The 25,919-nt window shown below is 57.5% G+C and overlaps 1 protein-coding gene across 1 annotated transcript in view; it reads right to left on the bottom strand.

Annotated features, from left to right (window-relative positions):
* Positions 1–25,919, bottom strand: part of LOC140411239 (uncharacterized) — a 233,364-nt gene that overhangs the window by 130,514 nt on the left and 76,931 nt on the right. Inside the window, exon 5 of the mRNA XM_072500354.1 lies at positions 5,807–6,011. Within this exon, the coding sequence (XP_072356455.1) occupies positions 5,807–6,011 (205 nt within the window). The remainder of the gene's footprint in view (positions 1–5,806; positions 6,012–25,919) is intronic.

Raw genomic sequence — 25,919 nt, 5'->3', positions numbered from 1 at the left:
ACGGGCCATGACCCCCACAGAACAGCGTTATGCGCAGATTGAGATCGAGTGCCTAGACCTGTTGACTGGCATCGACAAGTTTCACGATTATGTATGTGGTCTTCCGCAGTTCACTGTGGAGACCGACCATCGCCCCCTGGTTGGTATCATTCAGAAGGACCTCAACGATATGACCCCTCGCCTCCAGCGCATTCTGCTCAAGCTCCGGAGGTACAACTTCCAACTTGTCTACACCCCGGAGAAGGATCTCATCATCGCGGATGCTCTGTCCAGGGCGGTCAACACACCGCCCGACTCGGAGGGGTTCGTTTGTCAGGTCGACGCACAAGTAGCCTTCACATCGGCCAATCTGCCGGCCACTGATGCACGCCTGGCCCACATTCGCCATGAGACTACGGCTGACCCCCTTCTACAGCGTGTAATGCGCCACATGACGGAAGGGTGGCTCAAGGGGCAGTGCCCACAATTCTACAATGTCCGGGACGACTTGGCCGTCATTGATGGTGTCCTCTTGAAGTTGGACCGGATCGTGATCCCACACAGCATGCACCGGCTTGTCCTCGAACAACTGCAAGAAGGCCATCTCGGAGTTGAAAAGTGGAGGCGGAGGGCCCGAGATGCTGTGCACTGGCAAGGCATCAGCGACGACATCACCAACATGGTGCTCAACTGCCCCACCTGCCAAAGGTTTCAGCCGGCGCAACCACCTGAGACCCTTCAGCCCCATGAGTTGGACACATCCCCCTGGGCGAAGGTGGGCGTGGACATTTTTCATGCGCTCAGCAGGGACTACATTATTCTGATTGACTACTTCTCAAGTTATCCGGAGGTCATACGCCTGCACGACATGACGTCATCAGCTGTCATCCGGACATGCAAAGAAACCTTTGCTCACCATAGAATTCCACTCACCATCATGTCTGACAACGGGCCTTGCTTTGCGAGCCAAGAATGGTCTTCCTTTGCCACTTCATACAACTTCACACACGTGACGTCCAGTCCCTTGCATCCTCAGTCGAATGGCAAGGCGGAAAAGGGCGTCCACATTGTGAAGCGACTCCTCTGCAAGGCTGCTGATGCCGGATCTGACTTCTGTTTAGCCCTGCTGGCCTATCGCTCGACCCCACTGTCCACGGGCCTCTCACCAGCCCAGCTGTTGATGGGTCGCACCCGCAGGACCACTGTGCCGTCCATTCATGTTCCTGACCCCGACCATGCTCCAGTATTGCGAAGGATGCAACAACAGCGTGCTCAGCAGAAGGTGGCACATGACGCTCGGGCGACTGATCTTCCTGCCCTGGCGTCTGGAGACAACGTACGCATACACCTACCGGAGGGTGGCTAGTCGGCAACCGCCGAGGTTCCCCGCCACGTGGCTCCCCGCTCATTCCTGGATCGCATGCCCGATGGCTCCATTCGCCGCCGTAATCGGAGGGCCCTTCGTCTGGTTCCGTACTCGCTATGAGATCATGCACTGCTGCCACGCCCTCCTGTTGTCCCTGATGTCGACTTTGTTGAGCTTCCTGCCACTCTACTCTGCCTCTTCCTCTTTCGCCCGTGGCCAGGCTCATTCCTCAGCCGGTGGATCCTGACCCACCCTTGAGGCGGTCAACCCGAATTCGTCGCCCACCTGAGAGACTTGACTTATGAGCCTGTCAGCACACTGGATTCACTGAATTGTTTTACAGTACTGTTAACGAGTTTCTTTTCTTGTCGTTCATTGTTCCAGAAGTTTTCTCTCGACGTTTGCTGATTGCATTTGTTCTGTTATTGGTACAACCTCGTTGCTCTGTTGCACCTGACACCTTCCTCTGTATATAGTTTAGCCTCATGTACATGTTGTAAATATTGCACACACATACTCAGATGCACTCAGTACACATTTCTATTTATTAGCATGTAGGCACATATCCTTGTGAAAGGGGGGGGATGTCATGATATCCACATCAGCATTTCATGGTGCAATCACACACACACTGATGGACAGGTAGTTGGACCAACCAGCTCACACATAACATCGCAGCCAATCACCAGTGAGAGCACACGCACTATAAAACAGGGAACACCACAGTTCCCGCTCATTCTACCAGGAGATAGCTCAGAGCACAGAGCTCACAGCGTGCCACTCAGACATACACCATGTGCTGAGTGCCTCTCTAAGATAGTGCTAGGGCTGGGTCCGCAGGTTAGCTGGTGAAGCACGTACCCAAGCCAGCAGTTAGTAGTTGTCGTTGTTAAGACAATAAAACAGAGTTGTACCATCTACAGCCGTGTTGGATCATTTGTGCATCGGAACACCCAACACGACACGCAGGTTAAGCAGCATTTCATTTGCACCTCTTTAAATTTTGTCTATTGCATTTGCTGCTCCCAATGTGGTCTCCTCTATATAGGAGAGACTAAACACAGACTGGGTGATCGCTTTACTGAGCACCTTTGGTCTGTGCGCATTCAGGACCCTGACCTTTCTGTTGCTTGCCATTTTAACACAAGACCCCGCTGCCATGCCCACATGTCTGTCCTTGGCCTGATGCAATATTCCAGTGCAGCTCAACGCAAACTGGAGGAACAGCATCTCATCTTCCGGTTAGGCACGCTACAGCCTTCCGGTCTCAACATCGAATTCAACTTCAGATATCAGTTCTACCCCACCTCAACCCCTTTGTTTTCATTCCATTTCATTTTAACTGTCTTTTACATTTTATTTCTTGCTTGTCTTTCTTTATCCATATATTCCCCCCCCCTCCCCATCTTAGCCGCCCCTCCTTACCTTTTCTCCCCTTTGCTTCCCCCTTCCACCTGTCACAGTTTTCCTTCTGATTTTAGTTTCTTAGCTGTTTGGCCTTTCACACCTTTTATTCTCTCTAGGGACTGCCATTAGCATTCTGTTCCCTTGGTTTATGTGGGTATCACTCATCTTTCATTCCCTCACTCCACAGTATAAATATTTCCCACTTTCTATGTCTTTTAGCTTTGACAAAGGGTCATCTGGCCTCGAAATGTTCGCTCTTTTCTCTCCCTACAGATGCTGCCAGACCTGCTGAGATTTTCCAGCATTTTCTCTTTGGTTACACAACCAACAAACAAGCTGCCAGAACATATCTGGACCTGTCCCATCAATCACCCATCAAAGATCATTGCAATCTACTGAGGCCCAACAGGAGATCATCGCACCCCTTTGAAATGCACTGGCCTATTGTTAGAAACCCAGATTGGGCAAGACTTTCTGTCACCTAGAGTTCCTGCCGTTACCTTATATGGAAGCAGGTTACTTGGAAGCAACACCATGGAGATGGACATCTGGGAGCGGGCCCCGGTGTCCTGTCAGGCAGACATCAAGAAACCCACTGGGTATTGGGACCCCCTCCCGAGACCTCATTGGCCGGAAGCCAGAGAAGTTCTGGAAAGGCGGGGAGAGAGGGGGATAAAGGTAAGCATCTCAGACACACCAGCAGCAAAGACAGTGTTCGAGGTGATCTTGACTTACCAGAAGGAAGGAAGGAAAAGACCGCCAGCGAGAACCATCTTTGTGAAGATGGGCCAGAGGAATTCCAGCGACCAGATCCATAGCCTACCAAACCATCTTTCCGGGTAGTATGCTTGAATATGGGGTATCCTCTTGGTGGCACAGTGGTTTGCACTGTTGTTTCACAGTTCCAGGGACCCGGGTTCGATTCCCGGCTTGGGTCACTGTGTGGAGTCTGCACTTTCTCCCTGTGTCTGCGTGGGTTTCCTCCGGGTGCTCCGGTTTCCTCCCACAAGTCCTGAAAGACGTGCTTGTTAGGTGAATTGAGCATTTTGAACTCTCCCTCTGTGTATCCGAACAGGCACTGGAGTGTGGCGACTAGGGGCTTTTCACAGTACACAGTAACTTCATAGCAGTGTTATTGTAAGCCTGCCAACTTGTGACACTAATGAAAAAAATGTTTTAAAAATATATATAAATTTTATGTGGGTAATATAAGGGTTAATTGTGTTTATAAATACTGTTGAATTTTGAACTTGTGTTTGTGGTTTGTTTCATAGAATCATAGAATTTACAATGCAGAAGGAGGCCATTCGGCCCATCGAGTCTGCACCGACCCTTGGAAAGAACACCCCATCTAAGCCCACATCTCCACCCTATCCCCATAACCCCACCTAACCTTTCTGGACACTAAGGGCAATTTAGCATGGACAATCCACCTAACCTGCACATCTTTGGACTGTGGGAGGAAACCGGAGCACCCGGAGGAAACCCACGCAGACACGGGGAGAACGTGCAGACTCCGCACAGACAGTGACCCAAGCCGGGAATCGAACCTGGGACCCTGGAGCTGTGAAGCAACTGTGCAAACCATTGTGCTACCATGCCACCCATAAATAAAGACACCCTATGTAAATAAGTAAACTGGTCGAAAGTGCCTGAGGTTTTAGAGGAAAAACACTGCCCGTTCACCATATTGGATGCTCGGAGCCTATTTGTGAACTGGAAATTGGCTTTGTGTCGTCAAATTGTTCGGCCAAAAGATCTTTCGTTCTCAGCGACAATTGAAGAAGAACTATACTGACATTGGTTAAAGATCTTGAAGTAATGATATCACTGAAATGTTATTGTGATAAAAAAAAGGAATACTTGCATTTATGTAGTGCCTGTCATAGCACCAGGGGCGGGATTCTCCGCAATCGGCGCGATGTCCGCCGACTGGCGCCAAAAACGGCGCAAATCAGTCCGGCATCGCGCCGCCCCACAGGAGCGGAATTCTCCGCATCTTGAGGGGCGAGCCCTCACCTTGAGGGGCTAGGCCCGCGCCGGACTGATTTTCGCCCCGCCGGCTGGCGGGAAAGGCCTCTGGCGCCCCGCCAGCTGGCGCGGAAATGACTTTGCCGTGCGACGCATGCGCGGGAGCATCAGCGGCCGCTCACGGCATCCCCGCGCATGCGCAGTGGAGGTGATCTCTTCCGCCTCCGCCATAGTGAAGACCATGGCGAAGGCGGATTGAAAAGAGTGCCCCCACAGCACAGGATCGCGGGCCAGGCCACCGTGGGGGCACCCCCCGGCGCCAGATCGCCCCCCCCCCCAGGACCCTGGAGCCCGCCCGCGCCGCCTTGTCCCGCCGTTCGAAAGGTGGTTCAATCCACACCGGCTTGCGTGGGTTGACAGGGCGGGACTTCAGCCCATCGCGGACCAGAGAATCGCCGGGGGTGGGCCCGCCGACCGGCACGATTTCCGCCGACCGGCGCGGCGCGATTCCCACCCCCGCCGAATCTCCGGTGGCGGAGAATTCGGGACACACCGGTGGGGGAATTCACGCCGGCCCCCGGCGATTCTCCAACCCGGTGGGGGGTCGGAGAATCGCGCCCCAGATGTCTCAAAGCACAATACAGTCAATGAAATACTTTCTGAAGTGCAATCACCGTTGTGTTGGAAACGTGGCAGCCAATCTGTGTATAGGGAGATCCCACAATCAGCAATATCACAATGACCAGATTTTTCTTCAAAATAGTGCCGTGGCATTTTTTACATCCACCCCAGCAGGCAGATAGGGCCTTAGTTTAAGGTCTCATCTGAAACTCGGCACCTCTGACAATGCAGCGTTCCCTCAGTACTGCACTGGAGTGTCAGCTTTGTTTTTTGTGCTCAAAAGTGGGACTTCAACCTGCAACCTCAAAGGCAAAAGTGACACCATGACGACTGAGATGTTATATGATGATGTCATCATGTTGCACCAGTTTGGTGCAACCAGGAAATTGATTTGCAAGGGAAGCAAATGATCGGATTTTTAAGATTCTGTTTATATTTTTAGATTATTAACTTATGACCAACCTCTTTTCTTGAAGGTGCTTTGAGGAAACATCATTAATCCTGGAGTCAAAGTAGTGTTCGTCTGATTTCTCTTTGGCACACCGATTACTGTGACCGCCTCTGTCTCCACAACACTCATCTTCCTGCTTACTCTTTCTACGACCACAGTTGTAACATCTGATGTGGTGTACTTTACAATGCCCATTATCAGACTGAAGCTCACAATCTATGCAGAAATGGGAAAAAAATGTCATTCGGAGTCACACGCAGAAAGTATACTGTCTCCTGATGGCGCAAAGCCCAAATACAAACTAGAAGGTCTCAGCCTCGATATCCATTACCTGTTGAGTTCAAGCTTGTGATTGCTATTAATTAACTCTTGGAGCGCTGGGTGAGGACAGAATCAGGTTCAACTCTGACGCTCTGCACAGTCAAACTGTCTTCAAACTTACAGTTGACGAGTGGCTACGTTAAAGTACCAATGTTGGCTCGAAGGCAGTGTTGTCTGGACTCTTGCATTCCAATGTGCCTCTGCCTCACTGAGACAATGCATGTCGAGAGGTTGTTTGCAGGAACCAGGCAGCAGCTATACAGTGATGATTCATTCCTACAGCTCCCACAGTAATTTATTCCACTGGGCTTCAAATCAATTTGTTCTTCAAATATGACTCAGGCAGACAGTTGTTGGCCAGGCCCTTTAGGGAGCTGCAGTAAGCAGTGCAGTGAAACACTTCCAGTATTGTACAGAGCAGATATACAACTGGGAGTCTGTCCTGCACTAAATAGGTTCCAACACAGGAAGGTGTATTGGGAACAAGTTGGCGTCAGATTAGTGAGTACAAATCTGGGGCGAGCTTCTCCGACCCCCAGCCGGGTTGGAGAATCGCCGGGGGCTGGCGTGAATCCCGCCCCTGCCAGTTTCCGAATTCTCCGGCACCGGAGATTCTGCGGGGGCGGGAATCGCGCCGTGCCGGTTGGCGGGCCCCCCCCCCCGCCCCCCCGCCCGCGATTCTCCGACCGGATGGGCCGAAGTCCCGCAGCTAGAATGCTTGTCCCGCCGGCGTGGATTAAACCACCTCTCTTACCGGCGGGACAAGGCGGCGCGGGAGGGCTCTGGGGTCCTGGGGGGGGGGGGGGGGGGGGGGGGCGCGGGGCGATCTGGCCCCGGGGGGGTGCCCCCACGGTGGCCTGGCGCACGATCGGGGCCCACCGATCCGCGGGCGGGCCTGTGCAGTGGGGGCACTCTTTTCCTTCCGCCTTCGCCACGGTCTCCACCATGGCAGAGGCGGAAGAGTCTCCCTCCACAGCGCATGTGCGGGGATACCGTCAGCGGCTGCTAACGCTCCCGCGCATGCGCCACCCGGCAAGGTCATTTCCGCGCCAGCTGGCGGGGCACCATAGGGCTTTTCCGCCAGATGGCGGGGCGGAAATCAGTCCGGCGAGGGCCTAGCCCCTCAAGGTTAGGGCTCGGCCCCCCAAGGTGCGGAGCATTCCGCATCTTTGGGGCGGCGCGATGTCCGACTGATTTGCGCCGTTTTTGGCGCCGGTCAGCGGACATCGCGCCGATACCGGAGAATTTCACCCCTGGTTCACATAAACATCTGGTGAATTTCCAACCCTTGAGACCAATCATGCTCTCACTCACACATCCCCACCAGGCCCCAATCTAATCCTCCGACTCATCCAGTCATCCCAACACCTCACCCCAATCTAATCCTCCCACCACCGCCCCCCCAATCTAATCCTTCCACCACCGCCCCCCCAATCTAACCCTCCCACCACCGCCCCCCAATCTAATCCTCCCATCGCCCCAATCCAATCCTCCCACCACTGCCCCCCCAATCTAATCCCCCACCATCACCCCCCCAATCTAATCCTCCCACCACCGCCCCCCCAATCTAACCCTCCCACCAACGACCCCCAATCTAAACCTCCCACCCCCCCAATCCAATCCTCCCACCACTGCCCCCCCAATCTAATCCCCCACCATCACCCTCCCCAATCTAACCCACCAACCACCGCCCCCCAATCTAATCCTCCCACCCCCCCAATCCAATCCTCCCACCACTGCCCCCCCAATCTAATCCCCCAACATCATCCCCCAATCCAATCCTCCCACCATCGCCCCCCAATCTAATCCTCCCACCATCGCCCCCCCAATCTAATCCTCCCACCTTCGCCCCCCCAATCTAATCCTCCCACCATCGACCCCCAATCTAACCCAACCACCAGCGCCCCCCAATCTAATCCTCCCACCACCGCCCCCCAATCTAATCCTCCCACCCCCCCAATCCAATCCTCCCACCACTGCCCCCCCAATCTAATACCCCACCATCGTCCCCCCAATCCAATCCTCCCACCACTGCCCCCCCCAATCTAATCCCCCACCATCACCCCCCCGAATCTAATCCTCCCACCATCGCCCCCCCAATTTAATTCTCCAACCATCGTCCCCCCCAATCCAATCCTCCCACCACCGCCCCCCAATCTAATCCTCCCAACCCCCCAATCGAATCCTCCCACCACTGCCACCGCAATATAATCCTCCCACCCCCCCAATCCAATACTCCCACCACTGCCCCCCCAATCCAGTCCCTCACCATCACCCCCCCAATCTAATACTCCCATCACCACCCACCCAATCCAATCCTCCCACCACTGCCCCCCCAATCCAGTCCCCCACCATCACCCCCCAATCTAATACTCCCATCACCACCCCCCCAATCTAATCCTCCCACCTTCGCCCCCCCAATCTAATGCCCCACCATCGTCCCCCCCAATCTAATCCTCCCAACATCGCCCCCCCAATCCAATCCTCCCACCACTGCCCCCCCAATATAATACTCCCACCCCCCCCAATCCAATCCTCCCACCACTGCCCCTCTAATCTAATCGCCCACCATCACCCCCCCAATCTAATCCTCCCATCATCGCCCCCCAATCTAATCCCCCACCATCACCCCCACAATCTAATACTCCCAACATCGCCCCACCAATCCAATCCTCTCACCACTGCCCCCAATCTAATCCTCGCACCATCGCCCCCCCCAATTTAATTTCCCCACCATCGTTCCTCCCAATCTAATCCCCCCCACCACCGTCCCCCCAATCTAATCCTCCCACCACTGCCCCCCCAATCTAATCCTCCCACCACTGCCCCCACAATCTAATCCTCCCACGACCATCCTCCCAATCTAATCCCCCACCATCGTCCTCCCCAATCTACTCCTCCCACCACCGCCCCCCCAATCTAACCCTCCCACCACCGCCCCCCAATCTAATCCTCCCACCGCCCCAATCCAATCCTCCCACAACTGCCCCCCCAATCTAATCCCCCACCATCACCCCCCCAATCTACTCCTCCCACCACCGCCCCCCAATCTAACCCTCCCACCACCGCCCCCCAATCTAATCCTCCCACCCCCCAAATCCAATCCTCCCACCACTGCACCCCCAATCTAATCCCCCACCAACACCCCCCCCAATCTAACCCACCAACCACCGCCCCCAAATCTAATCCTCCCACCCCCCTAATCCAATCCTGCCACCACTGCCCCACCAATCTAATCCCCCAACATCACCCCCCCAATCTAATCCTCCCACCATCGCCCCCAATCTAATCCTCCCACCATCGCCCCCCCAATCTAATCCTCCTACCGCCACCCCCCAATCTAATCCTCCCACCACCGCCCCACAATCTAATCCTCCCACCCCCCCAATCCAATCCTCCCACCACTGCCCCCCCCAATCTAATGCCCCACCATCGTCCCCCCCAATCCAATCCTCCCACCACTGCCCCCCCAATCTAATCCCCCACCATCACCCACCCCTAATCTAATCCTCCCACCATCGCCCCCCCAATTTAATTCTCCCACCATCGCCCCCCCAATCCAATCCTCCCACGACCGCCCCCCCAATCTAATCCTCCCAACCCCCCAATCGAGTCCTCCCACCACTGCCCCCGAAATATAATCCTCCCACCCCCCCAATCCAATACTCCCACCACTGCCCCCCCCAATCCAGTCCCCCACCATCACCCCTGCAATCTAATCCTCCCATCACCACCCACCCAATCTAATCCTACCACCATCGCCCCCCCAATCTAATGCCCCACCATCGTCCCCCCCAATCTAATCCTCCCACCACCGCCTCCCCAATCTATTCCTCCCACCACCGCCCCGCCAATCTAATCCTCCCACCATCGCCCCCCCAATCTAATCCTCCCAACATCGCCCCCCCAATCCAATCCTCCCACCACTGCCCCCCCAATATAATCCTCACACACCCCCAATCCAATCCTCCCACCACTGCCCCTCTAATCTAATCGCCCACCATCGCCCCCCCCAATCTAATCCTCCCATCATCGCCCCCCCAATCTAATCCTCCCACCACTGCCCCCCAATCTATTCCCCCACCATCACCCCCACAATCTAATACTCCCAACATCGCCCCCCCCAATCCAATCCTCTCACCACTGCCCCCCAATCTAATCCTCCCACCATCGCCCCCCCAATCCAATCCCCCCACCACCGTCCCCCCAATCTAATCCTCCCACCACTGCCCCCCAATCTAATCCTCCCACCACTGCCCCCCAATCTAATCCTCCCACTATCGTCCCCAACAATCAAATCCTCCCACGACCGTCCTCCCAATCTAATCCCCCACCATCGTCCTCCCCAATCTACGGCTCCCACCACCACCCCCCCAAACTAATCCTCCCACCACCACCCCCCCAATCTAATCCTCCCACCATCGCCCCCCCAATCCAATCCTCCCACCTCTGCCCCCCAATCTAATCCTCCCACCACCGCACCCCCAATCTAACCCTCCCACCACCGACCCCCAATCTAAACCTCCCACCCCCCCAATCCAATCCTCCCACCATAACCCCCCCCAATCTAATCCACCAACCACCGTCCCCCAATCTAATCCTCCCACCCCCCCAATCCAATCCTCCCACCACTGCCCCCCCAATCTAATCCCCCAACATCACCCCCCCAATCTAATGCTCCCACCATCGCCCCCCAATCTAATCCTCCCACCATCGCCACCCCAATCTAATCCTCCCACCATCGCCCCTCCAATCTAATCCTCCCACCATCGACCCCCAATCTAACCCACCCACCACCGCCCCACAATCTAATCCTGCCACCACCGCCCCCCAATCTAATCCTCCCACCCCCCCAATCCAATCCTCCCAACACTGCCCCCCCAATCTAATACCCCACCATCGTCCCCCCCCAATCCAATCCTCCCACCACTGCCGCCCCAATCTAATCCCCCACCATCACCCCCCCGAATCTAATCCTCCCACCATCGCCCCCCCAATTTAATTCTCCCACCATCGTCCCCCCCAATCCAATCCTCCCACCACCGCCCACCCAATCTAATCCTCCCAACCCCCCAATCGAATCCTCCCACCACTGCCCCCGCAATATAATCCTCCCACCCACCCAATCCAATCCTCCCACCACTGCCCCCCAATCCAGTCCCCCACCATCACCCCCCCAATCTAATACTCCCATCACCACCCCCCCAATCTAATCCTCCCACCATCGCCCCCCCAATCTAATGCCCCACCATCGTCCCCCCCAATCTAATCCTTCCACCCACCACCGCCCCCCAAATCTATTCCTCCCACCACCGCCCCCCCAATCTAATCCTCCCACCATCTACCCCACAATCTAATCCTCCCAATATCGCCCCCGAATCCAATCCTCCCACCACTGCCCCCCCAATATAATACTCCCACCCCCCCAATCCAATCCTCCCACCACTGCCCCTCTAATCAAATCGCCCACCATCACCCCCCCAATCTAATCCTCCCATCATCGCCCCCCCAATCTAATCCCCCACCATCACCCCCCACAATCTAATACTCCCAACATCGCCCCCCCAATCCAATCCTCTCACCACTGCCCCCCAATCTAATCCTCCCACCACCGCCCCCCCAATCTATTCCTCCCACCACCGCCCCGCCAATATAATCCTCCCACCATCGCCCCCCCAATCTAATCCTCCCAACATCGCCCCCCCAAACCAATCCTCCCACCACTGCGCCCCCAATATAATCCTCACACCTCCACAATCCAATCCTCCCACCACTGCCCCTCTAATCTAATCGCCCACCATCGCCCCCCCCAATCTAATCCTCCCATCATCGCCCCCCCAATCTAATCCTCCCACCACTGCCCCCCAATCTATTCCCCCACCATCACCCCCACAATCTAATACTCCCAACATCGCCCCCCCAATCCAATCCTCTCACCACTGCCCCCCAATCTAATCCTCCCACCATCGCCCCCCCAATCCAATCCCCCCACCACCGTCCCCCCAATCTAATCCTCCCACCACTGCCCCCCAATCTAATCCTCCCACCACTGCCCCCCCCAATCTAATCCTCCCACCATCGCCCCCCCCAATCCAATCCTCCCACCTCTGCCCCCCAATCTAATCCTCCCACCACCGCCCCCCCCAATCTAACCCTCCCACCACCGACCCCCAATCTAAACCTCCCACCCCCCCAATCCAATCCTCCCACCATCACCCCCCCAATCTAATCCACCAACCACCGTCCTCCAATCTAATCCTCCCACCCCCCCAATCCAATCCTCCCACCACTGCCCCCCCAATCTAATCCCCCAACATCACCCCCCCAACCTAATCCTCCCACCATCGCCCCTCAATCTAATCCTCCCACCATCGCCCCCCCAATCTAATCCTCCCACCATCGCCCCTCCAATCTAATCCTCCCACCATCGACCCCCAATCTAACCCACCCACCACCGCCCCCCAATCTAATCCTCCCACCACCGCCCCCCAATCTAATCCTCCCACCCCCCCAATCCAATCCTCCCACCACTGCCCCCCCAATCTAATACCCCACCATCGTCCCCCCCCAATCCAATCCTCCCACCACTGCCGCCCCAATCTAATCCCCCACCATCACCCCCCCGAATCTAATCCTCCCACCATCGCCCCCCCCAATTTAATTCTCCCACCATCGCCCCCCCCAATCCAATCTTCCCACCACCGCCCCCCCAATCTAATCCTCCGAATCCCCCAATCGAATCCTCCCACCACTGCCCCCGCAATATAATCCACCCACCCACCCAATCCAATCCTCCCACCACTGCCCCCCCAATCCAGTCCACCACCATCACCCCCCCAATCTAATACTCCCATCACCACCCCCCCAATCTAATCCTCCTAACATCGCCCCCCCAATCTAATGCCCCACCATCGTCCCCCCCAATCTAATCCTTCCACCCACCACCGCCCCCCAAATCTATTCCTCCCACCACCGCCCCCCCAATCTAATCCTCCCACCATCTACCCCCCAATCTAATCCTCCCAACATCGCCCCGCGAATCCAATCCTCCCACCACTGCCCCCCCAATATAATACTCCCACCCCCCCAATCCAATCCTCCCACCACTGCCCCTCTAATCTAATCGCCCACCATCACCCCCCCAATCTAATCCTCCCATCATCGCCCCCCCAATCTAATCCCCCACCATCACCCCCACAATCTAATACTCCCAACATCGCCCCCCCAATCCAATCCTCTCACCACTGCCCCCCAATCTAATCCTCCCACCATCGCCCCCCCAATTTAATTTCCCCACCATTGTTCCTCCCAATCTAATCCCCCCACCACCGTTCCCCCAATCTAATCCTCCCACCACTGCCCCCCCAATCTAATCCTCCCACCACTGCCCCCCCAATCTAATCCTCCCACCACTGCCCCCCCAATCTAATACTCCCACTATCGCCCCCCCAATCCAATCCTCCCACGACCATCCTCCCAATCTAATCCCCCACCATCGTCCTCCCCAATCTACTCCTCCCACCACCGCCCCCCCAATATAACCCTCCCACCACCGCCCCCCCAATCTAATCCTCCCATCGCTCCAATCCAATCCTCCCACAACTGCCCCCTCCAATCTAATCCCCCACCATCACCCCCCCAATCTACTCCTCCCACCACCGCCCCCCCAATCTAACCCTCCCACCACCGCCCTCCAATCTAATCCTCCCACCCCCCAAATCCAATCCTCCCACCACTGCACCCCCAATCTAATCCCCCAGCACCACCACCCCCAATCTAACCCACCAACCACCGCCCCCCAATCTAACCCTCCAACCCCCCTAATCCAATCCTCCCACCACTGCCCCCCCCAATCTAATCCCCCAACATCACCCCCCCCATCTAATCCTCCGCCCATCGCCCCCCCAATCTAATCCTCCCACCATCGCCCCCCCCCAATCTAATCCTCCCACCATCGACCCCCAATCTAACCCACCCACCACCGCCCCCCAATCTAATCCTCCCACCACCACCCCCCAATCTAATCCTCCCACCCCCCCAATCCAATCCTCCCACCACTACCCCCCCAATCTAATGCCCCACCATCGTCCCCCCAATCCAATCCTCCCACCACTGCCCCCCAATCTAATCCCCCACCATCACCCCCCCCGAATCTAATCCTCCCACCATCGCCCCCCCAATTTAATTCTCCCACCATCGCCCCACCAATCCAATCCTCCCACCACCGCCCCCCCAATCTAATCCTCCCAACCCCCCAATCGAATCCTCCCACCACTGCCCCCGCAATATAATCCTCCCACCCCCCCAATCCAATCCTCCCACCACTGCCCCCCCCGATCCAGTCCCCGACCATCAACCCCCCAATCTAATCCTCCCATCACCACCCCCCCAATCTAATCCTCCCACCATCGCCCCCCAAATTTAATGCCCCACCATCGTCCCCCCCAATCTAATCCTCCCACCACTGCCCCCCCAATCTAATCCTCCCACCACTGCCCCCCCAATCTAATACTCCCACTATCGCCCCCCCAATCCAATCCTCCCACGACCATCCTCCCAATCTAATCCCCCACCATCGTCCTCCCCAATCTACTCCTCCCACCACCGCCCCCCCAATATAACCCTCCCACCACCGCCCCCCCAATCTAATCCTCCCGTCGCTCCAATCCAATCCTCCCACAACTGCCCCCTCCAATCTAATCCCCCACCATCACCCCCCCAATCTACTCCTCCCACCACCGCCCCCCCAATCTAACCCTCCCACCACCGCCCTCCAATCTAATCCTCCCACCCCCCAAATCCAATCCTCCCACCACTGCACCCCCAATCTAATCCCCCAGCACCACCACCCCCAATCTAACCCACCAACCACCGCCCCCCAATCTAACCCTCCAACCCCCCTAATCCAATCCTCCCACCACTGCCCCCCCAATCTAATCCCCCAACATCACCCCCCCATCTAATCCTCCGCCCATCGCCCCCCCAATCTAATCCTCCCACCATCGCCCCCCCAATCTAATCCTCCCACCATCGACCCCCAATCTAACCCACCCACCACCGCCCCCCAATCTAATCCTCCCACCACCACCCCCCAATCTAATCCTCCCACCCCCCCAATCCAATCCTCCCACCACTACCCCCCCAATCTAATGCCCCACCATCGTCCCCCCAATCCAATCCTCCCACCACTGCCCCCCCAATCTAATCCCCCACCATCACCCCCCCCGAATCTAATCCTCCCACCATCGCCCCCCCAATTTAATTCTCCCACCATCGCCCCACCAATCCAATCCTCCCACCACCGCCCCCCCAATCTAATCCTCCCAACCCCCCAATCGAATCCTCCCACCACTGCCCCCGCAATATAATCCTCCCACCCCCCCAATCCAATCCTCCCACCACTGCCCCCCCCGATCCAGTCCCCGACCATCAACCCCCCAATCTAATCCTCCCATCACCACCCCCCCAATCTAATCCTCCCACCATCGCCCCCCAAATTTAATGCCCCACCATCGTCCCCCCCAATCTAATCCTCCCACCACTGCCCCCCCAATCTAATCCTCCCACCACTGCCCCCCCAATCTAATCCTCCCACTATCGCCCCCCCAATCCAATCCTCCCACGACCGTCCTCCCAATCTAATCCCCCACCATCGTCCTCCCCAATCTAATCCCCCACCATCACCCCCCCAATCTACTCCTCCCACCACCGCCCCCCCAATCTAACCCTCCCACCACCGCCCTCCAATCTAATCCTCCCACCCCCCAAATCCAATCCTCCCACCACTGCACCCCCAATCTAATCCCCCAGCACCACCACCCCCAATCTAACCCACCAACCACCGCCCCCCAATCTAATCCTCCCACCCCCCTAATCCAATCCTCCCACCACTGCCCCCCCAATCTAATCCCCCAACATCACCCCCCCATCTAATCCTCCCACCATCGCCCCCAATCCAATCCTCCCACCACTGCCCCCCCAATCTAATCCTCCCACTATCGCCCCCCCAATCCAATCCTCCCACGACCGTCCTCCCAATCTAATCCCCCACCATCGTCCTCCCCAATCTAATCCCCCACCATCACCCCCCCAATCTACTCCTCCCACCACCGCCCCCCCAATCTAACCCTCCCACCACCGCCCTCCAATCTAATCCTCCCACCCCCCAAATCCAATCCTCCCACCACTGCACCCCCAATCTAATCCCCCAGCACCACCACCCCCAATCTAACCCACCAACCACCGCCCCCCAATCTAATCCTCCCACCCCCCTAATCCAATCCTCCCACCACTGCCCCCCCAATCTAATCCCCCAACATCACCCCCCCATCTAATCCTCCCACCATCGCCCCCAATCTAATCCTCCGCCCATCGCCCCCCCAATCTAATCCTACCACCATCGCCCCCCCAATCTAATCCTCCCACCATCGACCCCCAATCTAACCCACCCACCACCGCCCCCCAATCTAATCCTCCCACCACCGCCCCCCAATCTAATCCTCCCACCCCCCCAATCCAATCCTCCCACCAAAACCCCCCCAATCTAATGCCCCACCATCGTCCCCCCCAATCCAATCCTCCCACCACTGCCCCCCCAATCTAATCCCCCACCATCACCCCCCCCGAATCTAATCCTCCCACCATCGCCCCCCCAATTTAATTCTCCCACCATCGCCCCACCAATCCAATCCTCCCACCACCGCCCCCCCAATCTAATCCTCCCAATCCCTCAATCGAATCCTCCCACCACTGCCCCCGCAATATAATCCTCCCACCCCCCCAATCCAATCCTCCCACCACTGCCCCCCCGATCCAGTCCCCGACCATCAACCCCCCAATCTAATCCTCCCATCACCACCCCCCCAATCTAATCCTCCCACCATCGCCCCCCAAATTTAATGCCCCACCATCGTCCCCCCCAATCTAATCCTCCCACCACCACACCCCCAATCTATTCCTCCCAACACCTCCCCCCCAATCTAATCCTCCGACCATCGCCCCCCCAATCTAATCCTCCCAACATCGCCCCCCCCAATCCAATCCTCCCACCACAGCCCCCCAATATAATCCTCCCACCCAACCAATCCAATCCTCCCACCACTGCCCCTCGAATCTAATCGCCCACCATCGCCCCCCCCCAATCTAATCCTCCCATCATCGCCCCCCCAATCTAATCCTCCCACCACTGCCCCCCCCCAATCTATTCCCCCACCATCACCCCCACAATCTAATACTCCCAACATCGCCCCCCCCAATCCAATCCTCTCACCACTGCCCCCCAATCTAATCCTCCCACCATCGCCCCCCCAATCCAATCCCCCCACCACCGTCCCCCCAATCTAATCCTCCCACCACTGGCCCCCAATCTACTGCTCCCACCACCGCCCCCCCAAACTAATCCTCCCACCACCACCCCCCCAATCTAATCCTCCCACCACCGCATTCCCAATCTAATCCCCCACCATCACCCCTCCAATCTAACCCTCCCACCATCGCCCCCCCAATCTAACCACCCCACCCTCGACCCCCAATCCAATCCTCCACCACCGCCGTCCCAATCTAATCCCCCACCATCACCCCCCCAAACTAATCCTCCCACCACCACCCCCCCAATCTAATCCTCCCACGATCACCCCCCCAATTTAATCCTCCCACAACCACCCCCGCAGTCTAATCCTCCCACGATCGTCCCCCCAAATCTAATACCCCAGCATCACCCCCCCAATCTAATCCTCCTACCATCACCCCCCCCCAATCTAATCCTCCCACCACCGCCCTCCTCAATCTAATCCTACCGCCACCGCCTTCCCCAATCTAGTCCCCCACCACCGCTCACCCAATCTCATCCTCCCACCATCGTCCTCCCAATCTAATCCCCCACCACCGTCCCCCCAATCAAATCCTCCCACCACCGCCCTCCCCAATCTAATCCCCCACCATCAACCCACGAATCGAATCCCCCACCATCACCCCCCCAATCTAACCCTCCCACCACCGCCCCCACAATCCGATCCTCCCACCCCCTAATCCAATCCTCCCACCACTGCCCACCCCAATCTAATCCCCCACCATCACCCCCCCAATCTAACTCTCCCACCATCATCCCCCAATCTAATCCTCCCACCATCGCCCCCCCAATCTAATCCTCCCACCACCACCCCCCAATCTAATCCTCCCACCACCGCCCCCCCAATCTGATCCATCCACCACCGCCCCCCCAATCTAACCATTCCACCACCCCAATCCAATCCTCCCACCACTGCCCCCCCAATCTAATCCTCCCACCATTGCCCCCCCAATCAAATCCTCCCACCATCGCCCCCCGAATCTACTCCTCCCACCCCCCCAATCCAGTCCTCCCACCACTGCCCCCCAATCAAATCCCCCACCATCACCCCCCAATTTAATCCTCCCATCATCGCCCCCCCAATCTAACCCATCCACCACCGCCCCCCCAATCTAATCCTCCCACCCCCAATCCAATCCTCCCTCCACTGCCCCCCCAATCTAATCCCCCACCATCACTCCCCCAATTTAATCCTCCCACCGCTGCCCCCAATCTAATGCCCCACCATCGTGCCCCCAATGCAATCCTCCCATCACTGCCCCCCCAAATCTAATCCCCCACCATCACCCCCCCAATCTAAACCTCCCACCATCGCCACCCCAATCTAATCCTCCCACCATCGCCCCACCAATCTAATCCTCCCACCATCGCCCCCCCAATGTAATCCTCCCACCCCCCCAATCCAATCCTCCCACCTCTGCCCCCCCAAATCTAATCATCCCACCATCGCTCCCCCAATCTAATCCTCCCACCACTGCCCCCCCAATCTAATCCCCCACCATCATCCCCACAATCTAATACTCCCAACATCGCCCCCCCAATCCAATCCTCTCACCACTGCCCCCCAATCTAATCCTCCCACCATCGCCCCCCAAATCTAATTTCCCCACCATCGTTCCCCCCAATCTAATCCTCCCACCATCGTCCCCCCAATCTAATCCTCCCTCCACTGCCCCCCCAATCTAATCCTCCCACTATCGTCCCCCCCAATCCAATCCTCCCACGACCGTCCTCCCAATCTAATCCCCCACCATTGTCCTCACCAATTTACTCCTCCCACCACCGCCCCCCCCAAACTAATCATCCCACCACCACCCCCCCCAAACTAATCCTCCCACCATCGCCCCCCCAATCCAATCCTCCCACCTCTGCCCCCCAATCTAATCCTCCCACCACCGCACTCCCAATCTAATCCCACACCATCACCCCTCCAATCTACTCCCCCACCATCGCCCCTCCAATCTAACCCTCTCACCATCGCCCCCCCAATCTAACCCCCCCACCATCCTCCCCCCCAATCCAATCATCCCACCACCGCCGTCCCAATCAAATCCCCCACCATCTCCCCCCCAAACTAATCCTCCCACCACCAACCCCCCAATCTAATCCTTCAACCACCCCCCAATCTAATCCTCCCACCATCACCCCCCCAATCTAATCCTCCCACCACCACCACCCCAGCCTAATCTTCCCACGATCGTCCCCCCCAATCTAATCCTCGCACCACCGTCCCCCCAATCTAATCCTCCCACCACCGCCCTCCCCAATCTAATCCCCCACCATCAACCCCAGAATCGAATCCCCCACCACCACCCCCCAATTAAATCCTCTCACCACCGCGCTCCTAATCTAATCCTACCACCACCCCCCCAATCTAACCTTCCCACCACTGCCCACCCAATCTAAACCCCCACCATCACCCCCCCAATCTATTCCTCCCACCATCGACCCCCCCAATCTAATCCATCCACCACCGCACCCCAATCTAATCCCCCACCACCACCCCGCAATCTAACCCTCCCACCACCGCCCCCCTAATCTAATCCTCCCACCAACGCCCCCCATTCTAACCCACCCACCACCGCCCCCCCAATCTAATCCCCCACCAACGCCCCCCATTCTAACCCACCCACCACCGCCCCCCCAATCTTATCCTCCCACCCCCTTATCCAATCCTCCCACCACTGCCCCCCCCAATCTAATCCCCCAACATCACCCCCCCAATCTAACTCTCCCACCATCGTCTCCCAATCTAATCCTCCCATCGACCCCCCAATCTAATCCTCCCACCACCACCCCCCAATCTAATCCTCCCACCACCGCCCCCCCAATCTGATCCATCCACCACTGCCCCCCCAATCTAACCATTCCACCACCCCAATCAAATCCTCCCACCATCGCCCCCCGAATCGAATCCTCCCACCCCCCCAATCCAATCCCCCGACCACTGCCCCCCCAATCAAATCCCCCACCATCAACCCCCAATCTAATCCTCCCATCATCGCCCCCCCAATCTAATCCTCCCACCACTGCCCCCCCCAATCTATTCCCCCACCATCACCCCCACAATCTAATACTCCCAACATCGCCCCCCCAATCCAATCCTCTCACCACTGCCCCCCAATCTAATCCTCCCACCATCGCCCCCCCAATCCAATCCCCCCACCACCGTCCCCCCAATCTAATCCTCCCACCACTGCCCCCCAATCTAATACTCCCACCACTGCCCCCCCAATCAAATCCTCCCACGGCCGTCCTCCCAATCTAATCCCCTCCATCGTCCTCCCCAATCTACTGCTCCCACCACCGCCCCCCCAAACTAATCCTCCCACCACCACCCCCCCAATCTAATCCTCCCACCACCGCATTCCCAATCTAATCCCCCACCATCACCCCTCCAATCTAACCCTCCCACCATCGCCCCCCCAATCTAACCACCCCACCCTCGACCCCCAATCCAATCCTCCCACCACCGCCGTCCCAATCTAATCCCCCACCATCACCCCCCCAAACTAATCCTCCAACCACCACCCCCCCAATCTAATCCTCCCACGATCACCCCCCCAATTTAATCCTCCCACAACCACCCCCGCAGTCTAATCCTCCCACGATCGTCCCCCCAAATCTAATACCCCAGCATCACCCCCCCAATCTAATCCTCCTACCATCACCCCCCCCAATCTAATCCTCCCACCACCGCCCTCCTCAATCTAATCCTACCGCCACCCGCCTTCCCCAATCTAGTCCCCCACCACCGCTCACCCAATCTCATCCTCCCACCATCGTCCTCCCAATCTAATCCCCCACCACCGTCCCCCCGATCAAATCCTCCCACCACCGCCCTCCCCAATCTAATCCCCCACCATCAACCCACGAATCGAATCCCACACCATCAACCCCCCAATCTAACCCTCCCACCACCGCCCCCCCCAATCCGATCCTCCCACCCCCTAATCCAATCCTCCCACCACTGCCCACCCCAATCTAATCCCCCACCATCACCCCCCCAATCTAACTCTCCCACCATCATCCCCCAATCTAATCCTCCCACCATCGCCACCCCAATCTAATCCTCCCACCACTGCCCCCCCAATCTAATCCTCCCACCATTGCCCCCCCAATCAAATCCTCCCACCATCGCCCCCCGAATCTATTCCTCCCACCCCCCCAATCCAGTCCTCCCACCACTGCCCCCCAATCAAATCCCCCACCATCACCCCCCAATTTAATCCTCCCATCATCGCCCCCCCAATCTAACCCATCCACCACCGCCCCCCCAATCTAATCCTCCCACCCCCAATCCAATCCTCCCTCCACTGCCCCCCAATCTAATCCCCCACCATCACCCCCCCAATTTAATCCTCCCACCTCTGCCCCCCAATCTAACGCCCCACCATCGTGCCCCCAATGCAATCCTCCCATCACTGCCCCCCCCAATCTAATCCACCACCATCACCCCCCCAATCAAAACCTCCCACCATCGCCACCCCAATCTAATCCTCCCACCATCGCCCCACCAATCTAATCCTCCCACCATCGCCCCCCCCCCCCAATCTAATCCATCCACCACCGCCCCCAATCTAATCCTCCCACCACTGCCCTCCCAAACTATTCCTCCCACCATTGCCCCCCCCAATCCAATCCTCCCACCACTGCCCCCCCAAATCTAATCATCCCACCATCGTTCCCCCCAATCCAATCCACCCACCACCGCCCTCCCAATCTAATCCCACACCATCACCCCCCCAATCTAATCCTCCCACCATCGCCCCCCCAATTTAATTCTCCCACCATCGACCCCCCCCCAATCTAATCCATCCACCACCGCCCCCAATCTAATCCTCCCACCACTGCCCTCCCAAACTATTCCTCCCACCATTGCCCCCCCCAATCCAATCCTCCCACCACTGCCCCCCAATATAATCCTCGCACCCCCCCAATCCAATCCTCCCACCACTGCCCCCCAATCTAATCGCCCACCATTACCCCCCCAATCTAATCCTCCCATCATCGCTCCCCCAATCTAATCCTCCCACCACTGCCCCCCCAATCTAATCCCCCACCATCATCCCCACAATCTAATACTCCCAACATCGCCCCCCCAATCCAATCCTCTCACCACTGCCCCCCAATCTAATCCTCCCACCATCGCCCCCCGAATCTAATTTCCCCACCATCATTCCCCCCAATCTAATCCTCCCACCATCGTCCCCCCAATCTAATCCTCCCTCCACTGCCCCCCCAATCTAATCCTCCCACTATCGTCCCCCCCAATCCAATCCTCCCACGACCGTCCTCCCAATCTAATCCCCCACCATTGTCCTCCCCAATTTACTCCTCCCACCACCGCCCCCCCCAAACTAATCCTCCCACCACCACCCCGCCAAACTAATCCTCCCACCATCGCCCCCCCAATCCAATCCTCCCACCTCTGCCCCCAATCTAATCCTCCCACCACCGCACTCCCAATCTAATCCCACACCATCACCCCTCCAATCTAATCCCCCACCATCGCCCCTCCAATCTAACCCTCTCACCATCGCCCCCCCAATCTAACCCCCCCACCATCCTCCCCCCCCAATCCAATCATCCCACCACCGCCGTCCCAATCTAATCCCCCACCATCTCCCCCCCAAACTAATCCTCCCACCACCAACCCCCCAATCTAATCCTTCAACCACCCCCCAATCTAACCCTCCCACCATCACCCCCCCAATCTAATCCTCCCACCACCACCCCCCCAGCCTAACCTTCCCACGATCGTCCCCCCCAATCTAATCCTCGCACCACCACCCCCCCAATCTAATCCCCCACCACCGTCCCCCCAATCTAATCCTCCCACCACCGCCCTCCCCAATCTAATCCCCCACCATCAACCCCAGAATCGAATCCCCCACCACCACCCCCCAATTAAATCCTCTCACCACCGCGCTCCTAATCTAATCCTACCATCACCCCCCCAATCTAACCTTCCCACCACTGCCCACCCAATCTAAACCCCCACCATCACCCCCCCAATCTACTCCTCCCACCATCGACCCCCCCAATCTAATCCATCCACCACCGCACCCCAATCTAATCCCCCACCACCACCCCGCAATCTAACCCTCCCACCACCGCCCCCCTAATCTAATCCTCCCACCAACGCCCCCCATTCTAACCCACTCACCACCGCCCCCCCAATCTAATCCCCCACCAACGCCCCCCATTCTAACCCACCCACCACCGCCCCCCAATCTTATCCTCCCACCCCCTAATCCAATCCTCCCACCACTGCCCCCCCCAATCTAATCCCCCACCATCACCCCCCCAATCTAACTCTCCCACCATCGTCTCCCAATCTAATCCTCCCATCGACCCCCCAATCTAATCCTCCCACCACCACCCCCCAATCTAATCCTCCCACCACCGCCCCCCCAATCTGATCCATCCACCACTGCCCCCCAATCTAACCATTCCACCACCCCAATCAAATCCTCCCACCATCGCCCCCCGAATCGAATCCTCCCACCCCCCAATCCAATCCCCCCAACACTGCCCCCCCAATCAAATCCCCCACCATCAACCCCCAATCTAATCCTCCCATCATCGCCCCCCCAATCTAATCCTCCCACCATCGCTCCCCCAATCTAATCCATCCACCACCGCCCCCCCAATCTAATCCTCCCACCCCCAATCCAATCCTCCCTCCACTGCCCCCCCAATATAATCCTGCCACCATCGTCCCTCCCAATCCAATCCTCCCACCACCGCCCTCCCAATCTAATCCCCCACCATCACCCCCCCAATCAAATCCCCCACCACCTCCCCCCCAATCTAATCCTCCCACTCCCCCAATCCAATCCTCACTCCACTGCCCCCCCAAATCTAATCATCCCACCATCGTTCCCCCCAAACAAACCTCCCACCATCGCCCTCCCAATCTAATCCCCCACCATCAACCCCCCAATCTAATCCCCCACCATCACCCCCACAATCTAATACTCCCAACATCGCCCCCCCAATCCAATCCTCTCACCACTGCCCCCCAATTTAATCCTCCCACCATCGCCCCCCCAATCTAATTTCGCCACCATCGTTCCCCCCAATCTAATCCTCCCACCATCGTACCCGCAATCTAATCCACCCTCCACTGCCCCCCCAATCTAATCCTCCCACCACTGCCCCCCAATCTAATCCTCCCACTATCGTCCCCGCCAATCCAATCCTCCCACGACCGTCCTCCCAATCTAATCCCCCACCATTGTCCTCCCCAATCTACTCCTCCCACCACCGCGCCCCCAAACTAATCCTCCCACCACCACCCCCCCAAACTAATCCTCCCACCATCGCCCCCCCAATCCAATCCTCTCACCTCTGACCCCAATCTAATCCTCCCAAGACCGCACTCCCAATCTAATCCCACACCATCACCCCTCCAATCTAATCCCAAACCATCGCCCCTCCAATCTAACCCTCTCTCCATCGCCCCCCCAATCTAACCCCCCACCATCCTCCCCCCCAATCCAATCATCCCTCCACCGCCGTCCCAATCTAATCCCCCACCATCTCCCCCCCAAACGAATCCTCCCACCACCAACCCCACAATCTAATCCTCCCACCACCCCCCAATCAAATCCTCCCACCATCACCCCCCCAATCTAATCCGCCCACCACCACCCCCCCAGCCTAATCTTCCCACGATCGTCCCCCCCAATCTAATCCTCGCACCACCACCCCCCCAATCTAATCCCCCACCACCGTCACCCCAATCTAATCCTCCCACTACCGCCCTCCCCAATCTAATCCCCCACCTTCAACCCCAGAGTCGAATCCCCCACCACCACCCCCCAATTAAATCCTCTCACCACCGCGCTCCAAATCTAATCCTACCACCACCCCCCCATCTAACCTTCCCACCACTGCCCACCCAATCTAAACCCCCACCATCACCCCCCCAATCTACTCCTCCCACCATTGACCCCCCCAATCTAATCCATCCACCACCGCACCCCAATCTAATCCCCCACCACCGCCCCGCAATCTAACCCTCCCAGCACCGCCCCCCCAATCTAATCCTCCCACCAACGCCCCGCATTCTAACCCACCCACCACCACCCCCCCAATCTAATCCCCCACCAACGCCCCCCATTCTAACCCACCCACCACCGCCCCCCCAATCTTATCCTCCCATCCCCTAATCCAATCCTCCCACCACTGCCCCCCCCAATCTAATCCCCCACCATCACCCCCCCAATCTGATTTTCCCACCATCGACCCCCCACTCTAATCCTCCCACCACCACCCCCCAATCTAATCCTCCCACCACCGCCCCCCCAATCTGATCCATCCACCACTGCCCCCCCAATCTAACCATTCCACCACCCCATTCCAATCCTCCCACCACTGCCCCCCCAATCTAATGCTCCCACCATTGCCCCACCAATCAAATCCTCCCACCATCGCCCCCCGAATCG

Source organism: Scyliorhinus torazame, chromosome 1 (genome assembly GCF_047496885.1).
Source record: "Scyliorhinus torazame isolate Kashiwa2021f chromosome 1, sScyTor2.1, whole genome shotgun sequence".
Lineage (NCBI taxonomy): Eukaryota > Metazoa > Chordata > Chondrichthyes > Carcharhiniformes > Scyliorhinidae > Scyliorhinus > Scyliorhinus torazame.
Note: the sequence above shows the minus strand (reverse complement) of the source record. Positions and strands in the feature narration are given on the sequence as shown.